The 18491-nt window shown below is 40.9% G+C and overlaps 1 protein-coding gene across 1 annotated transcript; it reads left to right on the forward strand.

The window, feature by feature from the left end:
• The first annotated feature begins 15096 nt into the window (after nt 1–15096).
• Nucleotides 15097–16821, forward strand: cUnh11orf96 (chromosome Un C11orf96 homolog). The gene has a single exon (XM_080028193.1). The coding sequence runs from the start codon at nt 15449–15451 to the stop codon at nt 15833–15835; it is 387 nt and encodes a 128-aa protein (XP_079884319.1). The 5' UTR covers nt 15097–15448; the 3' UTR covers nt 15836–16821.
• The last annotated feature ends 1670 nt before the right edge of the window (nt 16822–18491 follow it).

The raw sequence follows: 18491 nt of genomic DNA on the forward strand, positions 1-18491 counted from the left end.
CCCTTTCTAAGGGAAAAAATGATAATAAAAAAATTCAGCTATTATGCACTAAATTAAATTTACTTATGGATATTATAATTACTTTCTACAAAATCTGCTAGGAAATAAAACCCAAAATTCTACACACTGCAGGTTTAATCTCTAGCTGACCATTGACAGTACTTATACCTATTTTTTTTTGTGTAAAAGGCAGTGTTACTTGATTTTATCTAAGAACAAAATAATTATTGTTTCAAAGACCATTTTTAGACTTGGCGCAGGATCAGTTGGGAGTTAGTATAATAGAGTGATAGCAGCACATCTACAAAAGTGGATTTAGGTTCAAGTTACTTTTCAAGTTGTACCAAGAGGCCTCAGAGGTGCTATTTTCAAACTAAGCATCACTTGACACTGACAGGTCACTGTAACCACTGCAGCTTTAGCTTAACCTCATTTTCCACGTATCTTTCCATCAGTACAGTTTACGTGACAGCAAAAGCAATGCAATGAGAATCAACCTAACAGCTATTTTCTCTATGGCTCCTTTTATTAGTACAAAGTAATACAGCCAGTAAAACAGTTGACAGAACAGTAGACTCCAGGATGTATTCTTGTGTTTATAGAAAGGGATTTGTGGCCTCATACTGTGTAATATGATTGGAAAGAACTGGAAATGCGCCGGGACAATTTTTTACTGGCTCCTCCGTGTGGGTCCTGCAGAGGCTCAGATCGGGACATTTTGTACCAGAAGAGAACGTCACACCACCGAACGGGAAACCGATCTGGACTTAACATCTGATTTAGTTTTGGTACAGTTCATTATGTTCAAAATATTGGAGGTAGCATGTTTGTGTTTTGGAAATAGCCTGCAGCAAGCCTGCTCCTGCTCACTGATTAAACAGTAGGTTGTTCTGGTAGCTCTTAGGATTTATAATCATAATCATGGTAATCATAGTCAAAATAGAAATAATTTGAATCAAAATGTCTAGCGCACATCAGGAGCTGTCATTGTTACCCAAAGAGAAGGGATTTTACTTTTGTGCAATATAGTGTTATTGCACTGTTCTGTTTATTTTAATTCAAAATATCTTAAATACAAAATGATTGATTGAATCCTATATCTAATATAAAAGGTGCATATCATTATAACCCACAGAGAATTATAGACTCGGCTTTAGGGAAAGTTTTTTAACTAATCTTTTATTTTTGTTGTACGGTCTACAATGTTTTGGTTGAGTCTTTCGGGTCTCATCAAGCAGGCAGCTCTGTAATGTATCTGGCCATCTTAATTCCCGCTACATGTTCAGAATTAGACATTGCTATCCTTTCCCAGCTCTAGTTATGTAGTTGTTGACATTTTCCTTTCTGCCTGGAAAGGATCTTGGCTTGTGACACGATCGCTGCTCTACTAACAAGCTGCCCGGCATTCCCGTGTTAGCCACTGTTTGCTTGGACACCTGTTGTGCTGCTGAGCTGGAAGTCTTTGGGTTTACGGGAGCTGGGGTTTCTGCTTAACTCATTTTAGCTCTGTCTCTAGCTACTGGAGCCACACTATGGATCACGCCCGATTAGGCCTTCAGTCAAGCGTCTGTACATGCTGTTTACAGTGGCCCCCATATTAGCAGACACATGTAAACCACCGCACCATGATTGACTTCAGGGCTTTAGATTTATATAGATAGACTGTGTGTGTGGCATTATGAAGTCCTAATCCACAAGGATATTGCTATTAGTCCAGGGGGGAATATATAACATATTGTGTTCGGACGCAATAGTGTTGCATAATAATAAGTAACAAGCTGACTTGCCAGCTGTTTCAGTATCTCAAGCCTAACTTTGAATATAGAACAACACGTTGCATAACATGTAGATTAATAAGCCTCTGAACTGTTGAAATGGTCCAATATGATCCATATGGCTTTCTGGAGAACGCTTGTTGTCAACAACTTTTGTCAGTGAATATCTCCTCACAATCCGCTATCAGTCCGTGTCCTTTGTCAACAATGGATTTTGACAATTATTCTCCAGAATCGCCAACTCTACTTTTAAATCTTCTCGTAAACAAACTAGTGTCAAGTCAGCTGTACATTTGTAGTTGTTGTCCAGGCTGTTGCTATTGTGCCAAGTCATCACATACAGTTGAGCTTTAATCTCATTTAATTCATAACCAGTTTCAGTGGAAAGGGATGGGAAGATATACTGCAGGGAACAGCATAAAATGTCACCACAGTTCACAACCCGAGATCTGAAGCTTCAATGTGACTGTCCTGTATTTGCTCCATAATCAACAGTCTGTCATAGTTTGTGTCAGCTCGTTGCAGTTGGTGAAGCCACATATTACCGTTCATTACAGTTAAATACAGAAGAATGTTTTCCCCTGAAGTCCATTCTGTGTGTGTGTGTGTGTGTGTGTGTGTGTGTGTGTGTGTGTGTGTGTGTGTGTGTGTGTGTGTGTGTGTGTGTGTGTGTGTGTGTGTGTGTGTGTGTGTGTGTGTGTGTGTGTGTGTGTGTGTGTGTGTGTGTGTGTGTGTGTGTGTGTGTGTGTGTGTGTGTGTGTGTGTGTGTGTGTGTGTGTGTGCGTGTGTGTGTGTGCATGCGTGTGTGCCTGTGTATGCATGCGTGTGTGCCTGTGTGTGAGTGTTTAATATAGTCTTAACTGCAGTCAGAAGTCCCGCTGTGATTTGCTGGGAAGCAGCTCTGGGAACGAGCTGACCGATTCCATTCCCCTCCCCTGGGCTGCGTGGCTTAAGTTCAATGTCCTTTACTGCCCCTCCTCCTCCTCCTCTCTCTCATTCTCTCCATCACCTATTAGCCTATCCATCTTCACCTCTCCATCCCTGTCTTCTTTCACCTTTTTCTTCTCTGTTTTATAGTCATCGTCTTGTTGTTCGGGTCAGGTCGTAATGCGGTTGCCTTTCTCTGGTCTGAGAGAGATAAATTGGTTTGTTTGTCTCTCTCCCTAAATGTATTAACTTGAGATCTGCTGCAGGGCTTAAGATTCACCCAAGTCTTTTCTTTATACTTATACTTTGCTTGTTAGGACGTACAGAGAGTCACTTGAAACACAATATGAGGAGATTGGCCTGACTGTATTATATGAGAACAAGTACATTGTACTCTTGTAACTCTTCCACCATCACAATCCTTTTATATGTATTTTGTACAAGTTGGAAGTAACTTAAGCATGTTTTATTGGATGGCTGCACAAAAATATGATTAACCTTTTTACAACAAGCCTTTGTAATGTGTGTGTGTGTGTGTGTGTGTGTGTGTGTGTGTGTGTGTGTGTGTGTGTGTGTGTGTGTGTGTGTGTGTGTGTGTGTGTGTGTGTGTGTGTGTGTGTGTGTGTGTGTGTGTGTGTGTGTGTGTGTGTGTGTGTGTGTGTGTGTGTGTGTGTGTGTGTGTGTGTGTGTGTGTGTGTGTGTGTGTGTGCAGGTGTGTGTGTGCAGGTGTGTGTGTGTGTGTGCGGGTGCCTGCATTTGAGGGACATATTGTTTTATGTGATGAGAAGGGAGGACAGTATTGTGGAAACGAGGGAGGTAGATGATACTAGCTTTAAGTGATCAAAACAGATAAGCTTTACAATTCTTTCAAAGTAAAATCCAGTGTCCTTGTTTTTGGTTCAAAGAAGTTGCATTTCATGTGCCAATCTTTCATATTTCATGTTTTCATTTGAATGCCTTTGGTTTAATTTTGGAATAGTGGAAAACATGATCTCAGCTGTTCTTAATGTGTCTCTCCCACTGTTTCCCTATAACCGCCCCCCACCCCTCACCTCTCCCCCCCTGCCCGGTGAAGTCACGTCTTTCCTGTGTGTTCTAGCAGCTGGCTGTGGTCTCTTGAGGATATAATAACTGATTATAATGTGCCACTAATGTTCTACACAATCAGATTTCATAAAGGGTGATCATTTGAAATGGTAAAGGGACTCCACTTAAATAGGGCTTTTCCCTGTTTTTTTTTCCAGACCCAAAACGCTACACATTGTTTTGTACACATTCACCCATTAACACACATTCATACACCGATAGCAGCAACTACCACACCTGGGTGCAAGCTAACTATCGGGAGCAATTTATGGTTCAGTGTCACTTTGCCCAGGGACACTTTGACATGTGGCGGGGAGACAGGGGATCGAACCAGCGATTGCAACCCAATGGACGACCGCCCTACCTGCTTCGCCACAGCCGCCCAAGAACCAGTTATGTGAACAGAGTTTCAAAGGCTCATTGGCTGAAGACATAGTGGAAATATATTTTATGAATAATGTTTATCGTAAGAACAGTTTGTTTCGGAAGTGTGGACACAAGGGACGGAACTAACTGGCTTCCCACCTGTGAACAAGACAAATTATTCTTGTATGAATGCCTGGCAAAGAGGGGGGGGGGGGGGGGGGGGGATCCACCTACCGGGAATCAAAGCTGTGGTAGATGGAAATGTAACGAGTGCCCCCCTTGACAGAGTTATTTTGACCTGAATTCTTATGTCTATGGTAGTACCCCATCTGCCTATTCATGTGTTATGAGTGGATTATGTGTGTGTGTGTGTGTACATGTGCCTGTTTGTGTGTGTTTGTGCATGCGTGTGTGCATTACTCCTCATCTGACAGAGCTTTAGTACAGTGTCAAAGTTTTTTGCATTGACTAAAAAGTAGTAAACAAGATCTCAAACAGCCATAGTATTCCCCAAATCAAAATCCCTATGGAAAAACTGCAGAAAAATAATTATTTTCTGTCCATGAGACCCAAAACGTCATTTATCTCTGAAAGCACGTGGCTGTGCAGAGTAAACAGACCAAACGTTGGGACAGATTCCCAGTCTCCAAGTCTCAGTCTATTAATAAGCTTGTTGTCCCCATGGTTTCACAGACTCAAGAGAGGCAGGGCAGGGGGAACCATGCAGGCACCCACCCCCAAAACATGACATGTTTATTGATTTACAACAACATTGACTTCAGCGACTGTGAGTTATGGTAGTGTCTTCCATGTTCTGTTTACTGCACTAAATGTTGCTCTATGTAAATTATTTCAACGGCATGAAATGTGTGGGTAATTTTGTTTGTTTTTTAGCAGGAAAGCTAGCCTACTGCTAACCAAGTGTAGTGAGCTCACAGTAAAATTCACCTTTGACAGGCTACATATGTTAAACTGCTTTTGCTTTTGATGTGACTTTGGACATGTCACACTATTTTATGAAAGTTAATAAGGTGTCATCATCACGTCCAGCTCTTTCTTAATAGGTCCAAGGGCCAGCTCTGGTATTTGCAGTTCTGGTGCTATACAGTTTCTAATTACAGCATGTAACTTGGAATATACAGGGTTCGGACATGATATGAGAGATGCCGCTCCAGTGTAAAACAACCATCCACCATCTGCTTGTGTGTGTCGGTTGCCACATACAGTCAATAAGCACATATCAAACCTGGCAACCAGATATCAAACCTGGCAACACGACGTATGGGATGATGTGCACAGTCACTTCACTCATCTGCTGTTTACCAAGAACACAAAGTGCCTCTTTGAAAAACTTTGTGTGTGCTACGAACAGAGGACAAACAGTATTCTACCTGAGCTGTTCTGTGCATCTTACCAACCTTTGGTTTCCCCCCCCCCCCCTCCCTCTCTGCGGTTCCCCTGACATTTGGGTTGCCATGGTAACGGGGGCGTCGCATCACAGTGGGCACGAGGAGATTTGCGGGTCCGGGAATGTGGCCTGTGGCGTGTTCCTCACCTCTGGACCACGTGGACCGGGATAATGGATTTTCCTTCCCTCTCTCCCTCCTCTCTCTCTGTCTCCCTCTCTCCTCTCTGTCCTCTCTCTCTCCTCTCTCTCATCTCCATCTCTCTCTCTCCTCTCTGTCCTCTCTCTCTCTCTCTCTCTCTCTCTGTCTCTGTCTGTTCCTCATGTTATTTCACTGTCTTCTTCCACACCCACTCGGTGGAAGTAATTATTTTGGACTTGTTTACCTTTTGTGAAGGCCTAAATATATACATAATATTTTTATTGTATAAATGTGATTTCTGAGTTGAAACACACTGGTCTTCATCAGCACGGTTTCAGTAGAAACTGTACTTTTTGAAAAGCTTGACTATTTTTAATAGTCATGCTTGTGTGTGTGTGCTTGTGTGTGTGTGTGTGTGTAAAAAGGGCACGGACCTGATTGAACAATGTTTGATTTTGATTGCACACAAAGTACAGATGACGGTCGTATTGCCAAAGACCACAACAGTGTCGGCTTGTGAAGGTATTTCGGTGGAGAGGATCATGCTGCGTTTTGGCACCAGGCTTCTTTAGTCCTTGTCCCAACACAGTAAACATCATGTTTAAATAGATTGTGATTGAAAGAGCTGTTGTGTCCATGACCACTTCTATACTAGTCTCCACCTCATGGACTACTGCAGGTCGACTGGCTTCTTATCAAGTGGGGCAAAAACACTGATTTAGCAACATTTCGAAGAAAGAAAAAGTTTTTCACAATATTGTTCTGTTTTTAGGTTTCTCTGTTTGGCTATTTTGGTTTTGTCTTGTCTGTTTTTTTCCTTCTTTCTTACTCTGTCCACTATTGCTATTTCAGACCACGCCATTTGTTCCAAATGCAAGAACCATGTCACAGTGCACACTGCAGAGTGAAATAAACAAAACCAAGAGTCTATGCTAGCGGCAGAGCCGGCCCGAGGCATAAGCGAACTAAGCGGTCGCTTAGGGCCCCCGACCGCCAGGGGGGCCCCCTCCAAAAAAAATGTTTTACAAGGAATACAATGTTTTGGTCTAGATAATTAATAGCCTAAAAATGTAATCAGTTCATCTGTGAGGTAATCCGAAATTATCTGATCATGTCATGTTCACATCCATGCCAGTGTGTATTGAGTTTATTTAAAAACTATTGGAAATGGGGCTGCCCTCAGTTGCCCATGCACTGTGTATAGTCTATAGCCTATTTCAGCCTCGTCTGTGGAAAAAAAGATACAGTAGCTGGACAACAGTTCTTCGGCTTTGTTCCTCTCACTGCATATAAAATGCATTCATTATATTACAGAGAAATATGTCCCGTAAAAGTAAAAGAGCTCCAAGCCCAACCCAGAGGACCCTCCATAATATTTTATTTTATATTAATATTTTTATGGAAAATCCATGTGTCCTTCTTCAATAGCTTCTAATTCATCTGACCCAGTGTCTCCAAATTATTTGTTCACACAAAATTTCTCAGATTTAGCCTCTTAATTTTCCTCTCAAAGTGCACCAGATTCATAGCCTGGAAATCCAGACCCTGATATCTTGAACGATAGAGGGTCTGGCCACGATCAATAGTAATTTCCAACTCAAGGGGCGGCTCCTACTCGTGCATTTCAAATGCCACTGCACGCAGTTGGATAGCACTACAACCAATCAGAGCGATGCACAAGGCGACGTAAGCCCCTTTCGTTTAGCGAACAGCTGTTAAACTGTTAAATGAAACGTTTGCCGTTGTCGGTCGGCAAAATAGAACATTCCACTTACTTGCTAATGAAAGATTTGAGTGCCGTCTTCCAAATCGTTAAGGGCCGAGGCCAAAGCAGTCTCAAACTCACACAACATATCCGCAGCCATATTTGATGTTTACAGCTTCGACGTCGCATGCACACGTCACTGTCGTCATCCGGTTACGTCCTCCCCAGAGCACCATATAAAGGGCTCTGGCGCGCCCATATTAGATAGAACCAATTGAAACCACCAGCCAGATTTCTGGCTTTCTTGATAAAGCTTCAACGGAGCGTGTCCAGACCAACACGCGCAGCAAATTTAATTTGCCAGCGCCTAGTGGCAGGTCTGGGAATGCCAGGCTACCAGATTCATGCATTTCACTTTAAAAAGGTTAAAAAAATCTCCCGGGGGGGCATACCCCCGGACACCCCTAGGAGGGTCGGGATCTCGGCTGTCTAATATTTTCGCACAGCTGCACAGTGTAGGCACTAGCGGAAAACACTGGGTGTGTGAATGATATTTAACAAAGATCTATAGTTTCAGCAGCGCTAACATTGGAAAGGGGCCCCCTAATCATATTTTGCTTAGGGCCCCATGAAGGCTTGGGCCGGCTCTGGCTAGCGGCATAGACTCTTAGATGCTTTGTTTAAAGCATTTAAACTATGAATGAAGCGTCTCTTAATCAGACATTTTTATATGTTGAAAAAATTAATTTCTTTACTTTTTGAGGCTACCTTTTACGCGTGGTCTGCCTTAGCGTATATTTGGTTGGGTGTATACTATCAGTGACACCTGACTGAGTCAGCTTAACATGCAGTGAGTTAATGCACACAATGTTATTGAAGTTCTATATTGAGGCAATCTATATTGCCAAATCCTTATCATGACTTACATCTCTACATGCCAATTATACTCTCAGCCCCCAAACTAATCCCTTATAGTCAGTACTGTAACTCTACCTGCTGCCTCACACCCAATAGGCCTACACTCATTCATACTGGAGGACATACACTTACTAGCAAACACACAGAGACAAACACACACACGCACACACACACACGCACACACACACACACACACACACACACACACACACACACACACGCACACACGGTTACATAACGTTGAGTGAAAGTCGAGCCCTCTTGTTAATTACAATGACTTCATCGGAATCCTTTTCAGCTGTTGCCCTTGTTGAATTCAATATGTATTTACATATTAAACATTGTTTGGAATCTGCACCTTTAAAATGCATCAATATAAGTGAGGCACATTTTGTTAACATCAGTATACAGTATCATCAAATAAATAATGACACATTTGCAAATAAGAAGTGCATGAATTTTTATCGCTCATTTTGCTAGCACGTTTTAAAGGGCTCAATTTATATCAATGAACACTTGTGATCCTCAAAATTCTGCTAAGTTCAACTGGTTTGTTTCTGTACCTGTCAGGGTGGATAGTTGTTTTATCAGTGTTGAGACCGAACTATTAAGTAAATGTGTAGAAAAGCTGCAGAGTCGGGCACTAATTTGTTATGCGATTGCGTACAAAGTACCTCGTAGCACCTTTAATATTTGTTATTATAAATAAAAATACACAGTGGAGATGGAATAAAAACATTATAAAACATTTTTTGGTGACCTAGTTAAAAGCTATCTACTGTACATATAGTCTGTGACAAACTATTTTAAGTAGGTGTATTTGATGATTAGGGAGGGGGGGGTGTTTAGGATGGGACATGGATGGTGTAAGTGATCAAGGAGAGGATTTTCGGGGATTATTTCTCAGCTGCCTTTCCCCATGCTGTACTTTCTGCTGGAAGTATTCTCTATGAAATGCCATCAGCTGTCGAATACAGGATACTATAGAAGGAGCAATACAGCACCCAGCATGATCTGTGAAGTAGTGGTATGTCATTTTTCTGAAAGAGGATAAGCTAAAGCCATGTATGATAAAGGTATGATATTATCATGGTTTTAGTTCATAGTAAGATTAAACTGATGGGCATACTCAATACAACTAGAATCAATAAACCATGATTAACTGAAGAATAATTCTTCTTTTGAGCATTTTAGTTTAATTATACCATCTCCCCATGTGACGTTTGTACATAGGCAAGACGTAAGGCATTAGTGATGCAATGATCAACTCCAAACCTCAGTGTTATTTGCATTCAACAAGTATTTTATATTATGAATGAACATCTGTGCTAAAACACTGGATTTAAGTTTTAAATTTTTTTTATTATTATTTATTTTTTGGCTATCAATGAATTTACGTCTTAGATGTGAGATATAAATATTTCTGACTTTGTTGACTTTTATGTTGCTATCAAAAGAGACCAGGATATTCAACTGAATTTCCAATATTTTTTGCAAATACAAACTTATACAAACTAAGTAATTTATTTTACTTTCTAATTTTGGTTCTACTTTTACACCTTCATTTGAAACTTCTAATAAACCCGATTGAGAGGCAACTGCAGTGCAAATGTTATTCTGGGGATTGTTTTTTTCCAAACAATGTCCTTGTCCGACCCATGCAGCTTTAGCAGGATCTTTTAGGAAAAACAAGGCATCCCCTTAGGACGCACACAACTCTTGGCCTACTAAGTTCTATTAAGACACCCTCAGGCCACGCGCACACACACACACACACACACACACACACCCTTATACACGTATGGTTAAAATATGAATTGCAAATGTCTGCCGGCATGATCGTGGGTGACCTTAGATCTACTAAAAATAGAACAAGAGGGTATACAGGTTCACATCCATGACTTACAACCCAGCCCTGCTGAATGTGTGTGTGTGTGTGTGTGTGTGTGTGTGTGTGTGTGTGTGTGTGTGTGTGTGTGTGTGTGTGTGTGTGTGTGTGTGTGTGTGTGTGTGTGTGTGTGTGTGTGTGTGTGTGTGTGTGTGTGTGTGTGTGTGTGTGTGTGTGTGTGTGTGTGTGTGTGTGTGTGTGTGTGTGTGTGTGTGTGTGTGTGTGCGTGCGTGCGCGTGCGTGCGTGCGTGCGTGCGTGTGGGCGTGCGTGCGTGCGTGCGTGCGTGTGTGTGTGTGTGCGCATTTGTGTGCGTGTGCGTGCATCTGCGTGTGTCTCTATCCTTACTGAGGTTTCACCTGAGGAATGCATGACGAAACGTGTGACCCCTTTAAGACCATAACGTCAATCCTAAAAACTCTGCAGCTACGTATCAGGAAAGCCCGTGATGAAGACTATTGGAATGCAAAAATGTTGTCGCCTTGCTGCTACTGGCTGTGCGTTGTGTGATGCACATGCCAACGTTAGTGCTACTGAAAGTTAATATTGGTAACGATGGATGACACTCGGGTTGTCCCCCTGAGTTGTGTTCGTGTTGACTGGTCCACCGTGACATTGACTGCTGTAATGGCTTATAAAACCATTTGTAGGCATGTGTCAGTTTCACCTTGCTTTCATGCATTTGAAAAGTTCCTTGTATAGCGCTAAAAACAGTAGGCCTACCTATAAGGAGAAAATCACAGGAAGTTAGGAAAATGAAGGACTAGATTTTTGATTCATATGTAATGTAGCTTCAAGTTTTCAGTTCTAGTTCTAGTAGTAAAAGTAAAAGTTGTGCAAACTTACATTTTTTTGTTCAAAAAGTTTTGACTGACTTTGGTTTGTTGTCTGTATGACAGAGAGTTAGTTGGCACAACTGTGTCGTATTAGGTATGGGTGAGACTATGACGGAGGATTCGAGTAATAGATCTATGAGTCTGAGGCCTTAGCAGACACTGAAACACTACACGCAGATTCAGAATTCAGAATTTTACAACTCTGGACAGGGCAAGGCAAGTTTATTTATATAGCACGACTTAGGCACAAGGCAATTCAAAGTGCTTTACAGGGCATAAAATACATCAAGCTTAAACATTAGAAATTGCATTTTAAGAGATAATAAAAAGGCAGTATGAATTGTGAGTGTATGCTTCAACACTTTACTTTGTAAAATACATTGTAGGTTTACAACATCCTAAATGTATCTCTCTGTGATAGTAAATACTGTAGATGGTACAATGATTAAACAGTTATCACACAAATCTATAATTTTTTTCCCTCAACCCTGCTTCATATGCTGGCTCATGTAACAATATTTTCACAGCTCATTTGCCAGGCTTGTTTGTATTACACTGGCAATGAACTACGCTGACCCACCCAGCATGTGCGTCAGACAGTCCTTGATTTATGCGAAACCCATACAGTGGTTGTGACCGGCAACAGACGTCTCTTTTGTAGAAGGACTGAGCGTACACTACATTTAGGAATGATACAGTAATCAACACATCTTTTTTTGAGTTGGCATTTTTTTTTTTTAATGTTTCTTATTTTATATCGTGTTTCCCTCACAATATGGTAGGAATATGTTTTGACCAAATAGTTGCTTATTTTCATGGAAGCACTACAGATTTCTAAAAAGTAATATATTATATTTGAAAAGTGCTTTTAAAAAAAAAATAGAAGTCTGTCTTGAGTATATTGAAATATAGGAAGTGGTTTGTAAAATTGAGAAAATGTTACTCTATACAAATGCATGTTGCCCTAATCAGAAAACATCTGACCTGATTCACATGTAAGGGGAGAAATCTGCATTGGAAAGCTGTCGGCTGCAGTGTGAATGTAACGCAGCCAAACTACACCGGCGCTGACATGTCGTCATCAGCGGTGACACTGATAAATTTAGTCATTGCAATCACGGCTTAGGTGACGTGACTTGTTGACTGGGATAGCGGATGAGACTTTGGCATTTGTGTATCTATTTCATCGACTACGACGACTGCATATAAGGGCAGAGCATCCTGTATGACCGTCTATGAGCAATTCATCTGTGAACCTGTTGGCCTATTTGCATACATTTAAAAAGCTAATTTGCATTTTTTGATTACCTTAGAATGAGTCCTTTATACCTACATAGAAGCAGAGCGCTGCCATGTTTCTACAGTATCACAGAACGGACAAACTTAACTGCCTTACCAGTTTTTATATATTGGGTATCTGCCAGAAATGCACCTGTTAATAAATCATTTACTAAATACATCTTCACCTCATCACTTGATATTGTTTTAAAGATTTGAGGCAGTGGTGGATGATGCCATCTTTAGTAACTAGCTTCTTGTCCTTGAAGGCCACCTTAGCCTCTGTAAATTCTTTGAAAGGTTTTGCAAGGGAGCATTGCAATCTAGAATCTCACCACTAGATGCTGCTTAATACTCCAATATTACTCAGTGTACCTTTTAAAGTAAACAATGTAGATCAGGTATTTTGTGGTTGTCCATTAATATGACGAACGCAAAATGCCTCAAGAAAGATTTTTCGAAAGAAAATCCTTTTTGTATTTAGTGCTGTAAAAAAAAAATTTTTAGATTTTTTGCTACATCTGACCAAATAGCTCACAGCTGATAAAGTCTTGGTGATAGAATTTGCTCACACTAATTATTCTATTTAATGTGGTATGCATGAATTGATGTTACCTGCCACATTATAGGCACCTGAACTTTTTGTTGCCAGTTCTCTGCTTCAGTTTCTTCCCACAGTCCAAAGACATCTACTTGATACTTGTGTGTTTCCATATACTTATATCACCAGAGCCGGCCCGAGGCATAAGCGAACTAAGCGGCCGCTTAGGGCCCCCGACTGCCTGGGGGGCCCCCTACAAAAAAATAATAATAATTAAAATATATATTTTTTTTTATTTATTTATTTTTTAGTTTGTGTGTTTGATATTAACATCATATTATGCAAATGTGAGTTATCATACAAAAAAAGGAATAAAATGTTTTGGTATAGATAATTAATAGCCTAAAAATGTAATCAGTTCATCTGGGAGGAAATCCGAAATTATCTGATCATGTCACATTCACATCCATGCACAGTGTGTATTGAGTTTATTTAAAAACAATTGGAAATGGGGCTGCCCTCAGTTGCCCATGCACTGTGTATAGTCTATAGCCTATTTCAGCCTTGTCTGTGGAAAAAAAGATACAGTAGCTGGACAACAGAGTTCTTCTGCTTAGTTCCTCACACTGCATTTAAATGCATTCACTATATTACAGAGAAATATGTCCCGTAAAAGAAAAAGAGCTCCAAGCCCAACCCAGAGGACCCTCCATAATATTTTATTTTATATTAATATTTTTATGGAAAATCCACGTGTCCTTCTTCAATAGCTTCTAATTCATCTGACCCAGTGTCTCCAAATTATTTGTTCACACAAAATTTCTCAGATTTAGCCTCTTAATTTTCCTCTCAAAGTGCACCAGATTCATGCATTTCACTTTAAAAAGGTTAAAAAAATCTCCCGGGGGGGCATACACCTGGACCCCCCTAGGAGGGTCTGAATCTCGGCTGTCTAATATTTTCGCACAGCCGCACAGTGGAGGCACTAGTGGAGAACACTGGGTGTGTGAATGATATTTAACAAAGATCTATAGAGGGGCCCCCTAATCATATTTCGCTTAGGGCCCCCTGAAGGCTTGGGCCGGCTCTGTATGTCACGTAGCCTATTGTTGGTCTATGTATACGATATACACATGTGTGGCTGCCGCAAGGTAACACATGAGGTGCTTGTACCAACACGGGGGCTGTTGTAGCCTTTTGACATTGTTTATGTCTTCTTCAGGCATGTTTACATATATACAGTATGGTCATAACATAAGCAGAGCTGCATGCCATGTCTCCCTCCAGACACTCATTAGATTGGGTTCAGGATGACAGGGACATGAGGCCCCTCTTTAACCACTGTTTCCATCTGAGTTAGTTGACAGAGTGAGTGCGCCTCTTTAAGTGCATGCAACAGAAAATCCTCTGTTTTCTGTGGGCTTGATAGTACGTACATCTGCAAGCCTCGACCATCGTTCCTTTGGCAAGTCACAACCCTGTATGATCCTGTTAAGCAATAGGCTGCTGGTTAATATAAAAAAAATACTGTTAGTGTTTGTTGCCATGTTAGTAATGTGTCCAAATACAAATGGCGAACAATGGATATATACAGTTAGTTCTCAACTGAATGGTAACTACATGCATACTGCTTTCTTCTTTGGTTTTTTTTAGGCTCCAGAGTAACTTGTGGCAATACATACATGGGACAATAAAGTGAACATCTTCCAAGATAATGCTAAGCCATAGAATGCAACATTGACGCCACAATTGCCATATAGTTGAATCAACTCCTTTGGTATTGTCCAATATCATAAACACTACATATAGTTATTTCTTACAGAGCTCTGACTAACCCCTGTCTAACCCAAGGATCTTGTCCTCTGATTGTGTCACTCCATTCTACATATCAATTTTTGTCTACACCATTTCTCTCTCTTTTTCTCTCTCTCTCTCTCTCTCTCAAACACACACACACACACACACACACACACACAGATAGATTCTTTCCTCATGTGTTTATTTTTGTAAGGTGACTTACTGCTCGGAAAGCCGGAACCATGAGCGCGAGGGAAGGTGGGCAGTGGGAGGGACCTGGAAAACACATGGTGTGTGTGTGTGTGTGTGTAGAGAGAGAGAGAGGGACAGAGTGGGTTGTCTAGTCCGCTGCTATAAAAGACAGAGCTGGAGCTGCTGGTGGCATTAGATACTGAGCAGACTCAGAGATACACACACAACAAACCAGAGACAGCCAGAGAGAAAAGAGACATTCGGCAACAGCAGATTGGACACTGAAGTACCCACCGAGAGTGAATAGCAGAGCAGCTTCTGAGCTTCAAGTGTTTCTTTAAGACCGGTCTTTAGAACACATCATTGTGCCTGGACTTGTGGGAGATTTGAGGAGTGTTTATTCGCTTGACTTGACGTTGGACAAACTCTTACATTGTTGCTCCTGATACAAAGACCTGAACTTTCAAACCGGACAAGACACCAGAAAGAAAGAAAAAACAGCTGTCTTCTTCCAGCTGTGTTTCATTTGATCCGGTCACTAAAAGTAAACATTGTTTGTACCTATATTTTTCCGGCTTCTGTTTTTCCCCACCAATGGCTGCCGTGCGTCAGATGGTCATGGAGTCTCCTGCGGGCTTCCACGTGCTTCCAGCCCACCTCATGTCCTCTATGGCTATGGAGGAGTTCCCCCAGCAGCTGCCCGTTCCCAAGTGCCCGGCGCGGGGCAAGAGTCGCGCCCGCCGCTCCCGCGAGGCTCGCTTCAAGACCCAGCCCGTCACCTTCGCTGAGATCGCAGAGGTGGAGGAAGAGGGCTCGTCCCCCCTGGAAGAGGAGAGGGCAAGGCGCTCCTTCCTGCAGTCACTGGAGAACCTTCGCCGGAGCACGCAGACCCTCCACTGTCTGCCCAGCGCCAACCCCAGCTGCACCTCCACATCCACACAGACCAGCATGGACTCCAGTGACTCCGATTCCACTCAGTAGAAAAGGGAGCTGGGACTTGTATAGGCATGGGCCGGTTATGATATTCTGACGGTATATGATAATAACCTTAAGCCAAAATTACAACGGTTTTGACAGTATCACGGTGTTGCGATTACAGCTCTCCAATGTTTTATTTTTTGGAATGTCTGGGTAAAAAAACAAGTTATACCTTAGAATGGTATAGCTGTTTTGCAGCCTTGACTTTTTCAAACCGTGGTATACCTTGAAACCATCCCATGCCTAGCCGCCCGGGACACGCACCAACGTTCCTCAAAGTTCGCCTTGACGCCACTTCAAACGGAGGCCTGAACTGAACTGAACCAAACTGGCCTGTCATGCCAGCCTGCCTGTATGTGTATAAGCTGCTGTTACCATACAAAAAGTCTGCTTTTAATATATATATACTAACATATCAATATTTTGGTATACAGCTCAAAGATGCTCTTGATGCATATCTGTAAAGATTACTATCAGTGCTGTAGGCTGCTGATATACTGCTGTATAGATATGAGTGTAAACAGTAGCAGATGACGCAGTGTTGAACACACCACGCTTCAAATGTATTCCTTTTCTACTGTAGCTACTGTCTGTGAGGAAGACTCCAATGATGGGTGTTGCTTGATATTTTTCCACTTTAAAAAGTTGTATAGGTATTTTTGTTTCAATTCCAGATTTTTCTACTTGACCAGTCACCATTAAATAGACTGTTGAAAAATGTTAGTATTGCGACTTACCAGATTGTACATATTTTCATTAAGCAAATGTATACGGAGCATCAAAAGTGACCTGGCCTGCGCTGAAGAAGTAGAGTACCATTACAAAGCTTCAAAGTGAATTCAATCTCTGCTCTCGCTTCGATTCTTGAGCAGAAAAAAAAATGCCTTTCTACCTGTTTTTATTTATTCTATCGCTCTGTCCATAACCAAGTGGAGTTGTAGATGTATCGCTCTTTCTGACTTCTAAAGTCGCCTTGACTTTGAAAGAAAATCATAACCTTTATATACTGTATATTTATACATATATGTTACAATGTTTGTTATATGTACTTTAATAAATATTTTCAAGTATTTTGATTCAGTTTCCATATTTAATTTATTTTTAAATTTCCATTTTAAAAAAGGGACATTTTTGAAGAAAAAAACTATTAGTTAATTATTATTATCCGTCAGTCTGCCCCAGGGCAGCTGTGGCTACTCTCGTAGTTTACCACCACCAGTATGACTGTGTGTGAACGAATTGAACCAGGAACCCTGTAAAGTGTCTTTGAGTGCCTTGGCAATAAAGCGCTATATAAAACCTATCAATTATTATTATTATTACAGTTTTTTTTATTGCTAAACCACAGTGGGCACAACTGGAGCGACATGTGCAAAACTCTAACAACAGTATGCAGAGCAGCGGTTCATTCGGACCAAACTCTAGCTCGTTTTAGCTCGTTTTTCATTGCTTAAACACAATTTTCAAAACTCTACACACCTATCTCATGGCTTAACCACAGCCTGCACAACACTGTGGATTTCCAGCCCTTTTTTTCAAACGCTAACACACTACTGCCACAACTGTAAACCGCACATTCAAAACAGAATTAATGCCTTTCAAACACTGCGGATTGCAATTTCAACTGAAACATTACTGTAAGATGTCTTGTTTTAGACTTGTTAGTGAACATATACAGTATAAAGGGAAAGCTCAAAAATATATATTTTTTTGGAAATGGACCAATGAAGACTGTTGTTGGAGGGAGAAGAGTGGCAGTGAGAGTGTGGATGTGTGGAGGAAGACATAGAGCTGTAATGTCTGATGAAATACAGTAAGGGCTACACTGATAGACCCTGTTGTGAATCATGGTCTCTCATTGAGAGAGGCAGGGTTGAGAGTGCAACCCAATCTGCAAAAATCTAAAGTTGCATCTGTAATACGAATTTTCCAGCAAACAAACAGCTTAGAGTTGCATCCTTACAGTAAATGACAACATTACAGGGTATATTTCTGTATTACAATTATAGAATATTTACACAGATAAATACTACATTTGGAAATGTTTTCAATAAAATATACAACATGTGTATCTATTGAAGCAAACTTCTGATTTTCATTTATTTTTGTTTTCCTAAAAAAACTGGTATGTTATAAAATAAACAATTTCATGTGAAAGAATTTCACCCTTTCATCAAAGAAAATATTACGTAATTTGTGTGAAATAACTCAAATTATTAAAAAAAAAAATTTGTAATTTATGTATTGGGGTCTGATGCTAGTGTTTGTACTCTGAGCATATTCTGAGTGACAGGGTGTGTGTTATCTCAGTGAGGACAATTCATAGTGTTTGCTGCACTGAGCCTATTTTGTTGAAGTGAACTGTTCAGCTTCAGTGACTGTTGGTAGTGCAGACTGTAGTTAGAGTTTTGCACATTGAGCTACAGTTGTGCCCACTGTGGGTTAGCGATCGAAAAAAACTGTATTATTAGTGAGTTATCCTGACACTGAAATCCAATCTGATTCACACTCACAGAGACACAGACAGAAACAAATACAAATTAACAACGAAAAGCCCTGTAAAGTTATATGACAATGAACTGTATCTATACAACAAAAAGTGTATACACATTCACATTAGGACCCCTCAGAAACTTAGCAATAGGCATTACCATTACAG

Source organism: Ammodytes marinus (genome assembly GCF_949987685.1).
Source record: "Ammodytes marinus genome assembly, chromosome: 5".
Classification (NCBI taxonomy): Eukaryota; Metazoa; Chordata; class Actinopteri; order Uranoscopiformes; family Ammodytidae; genus Ammodytes; species Ammodytes marinus.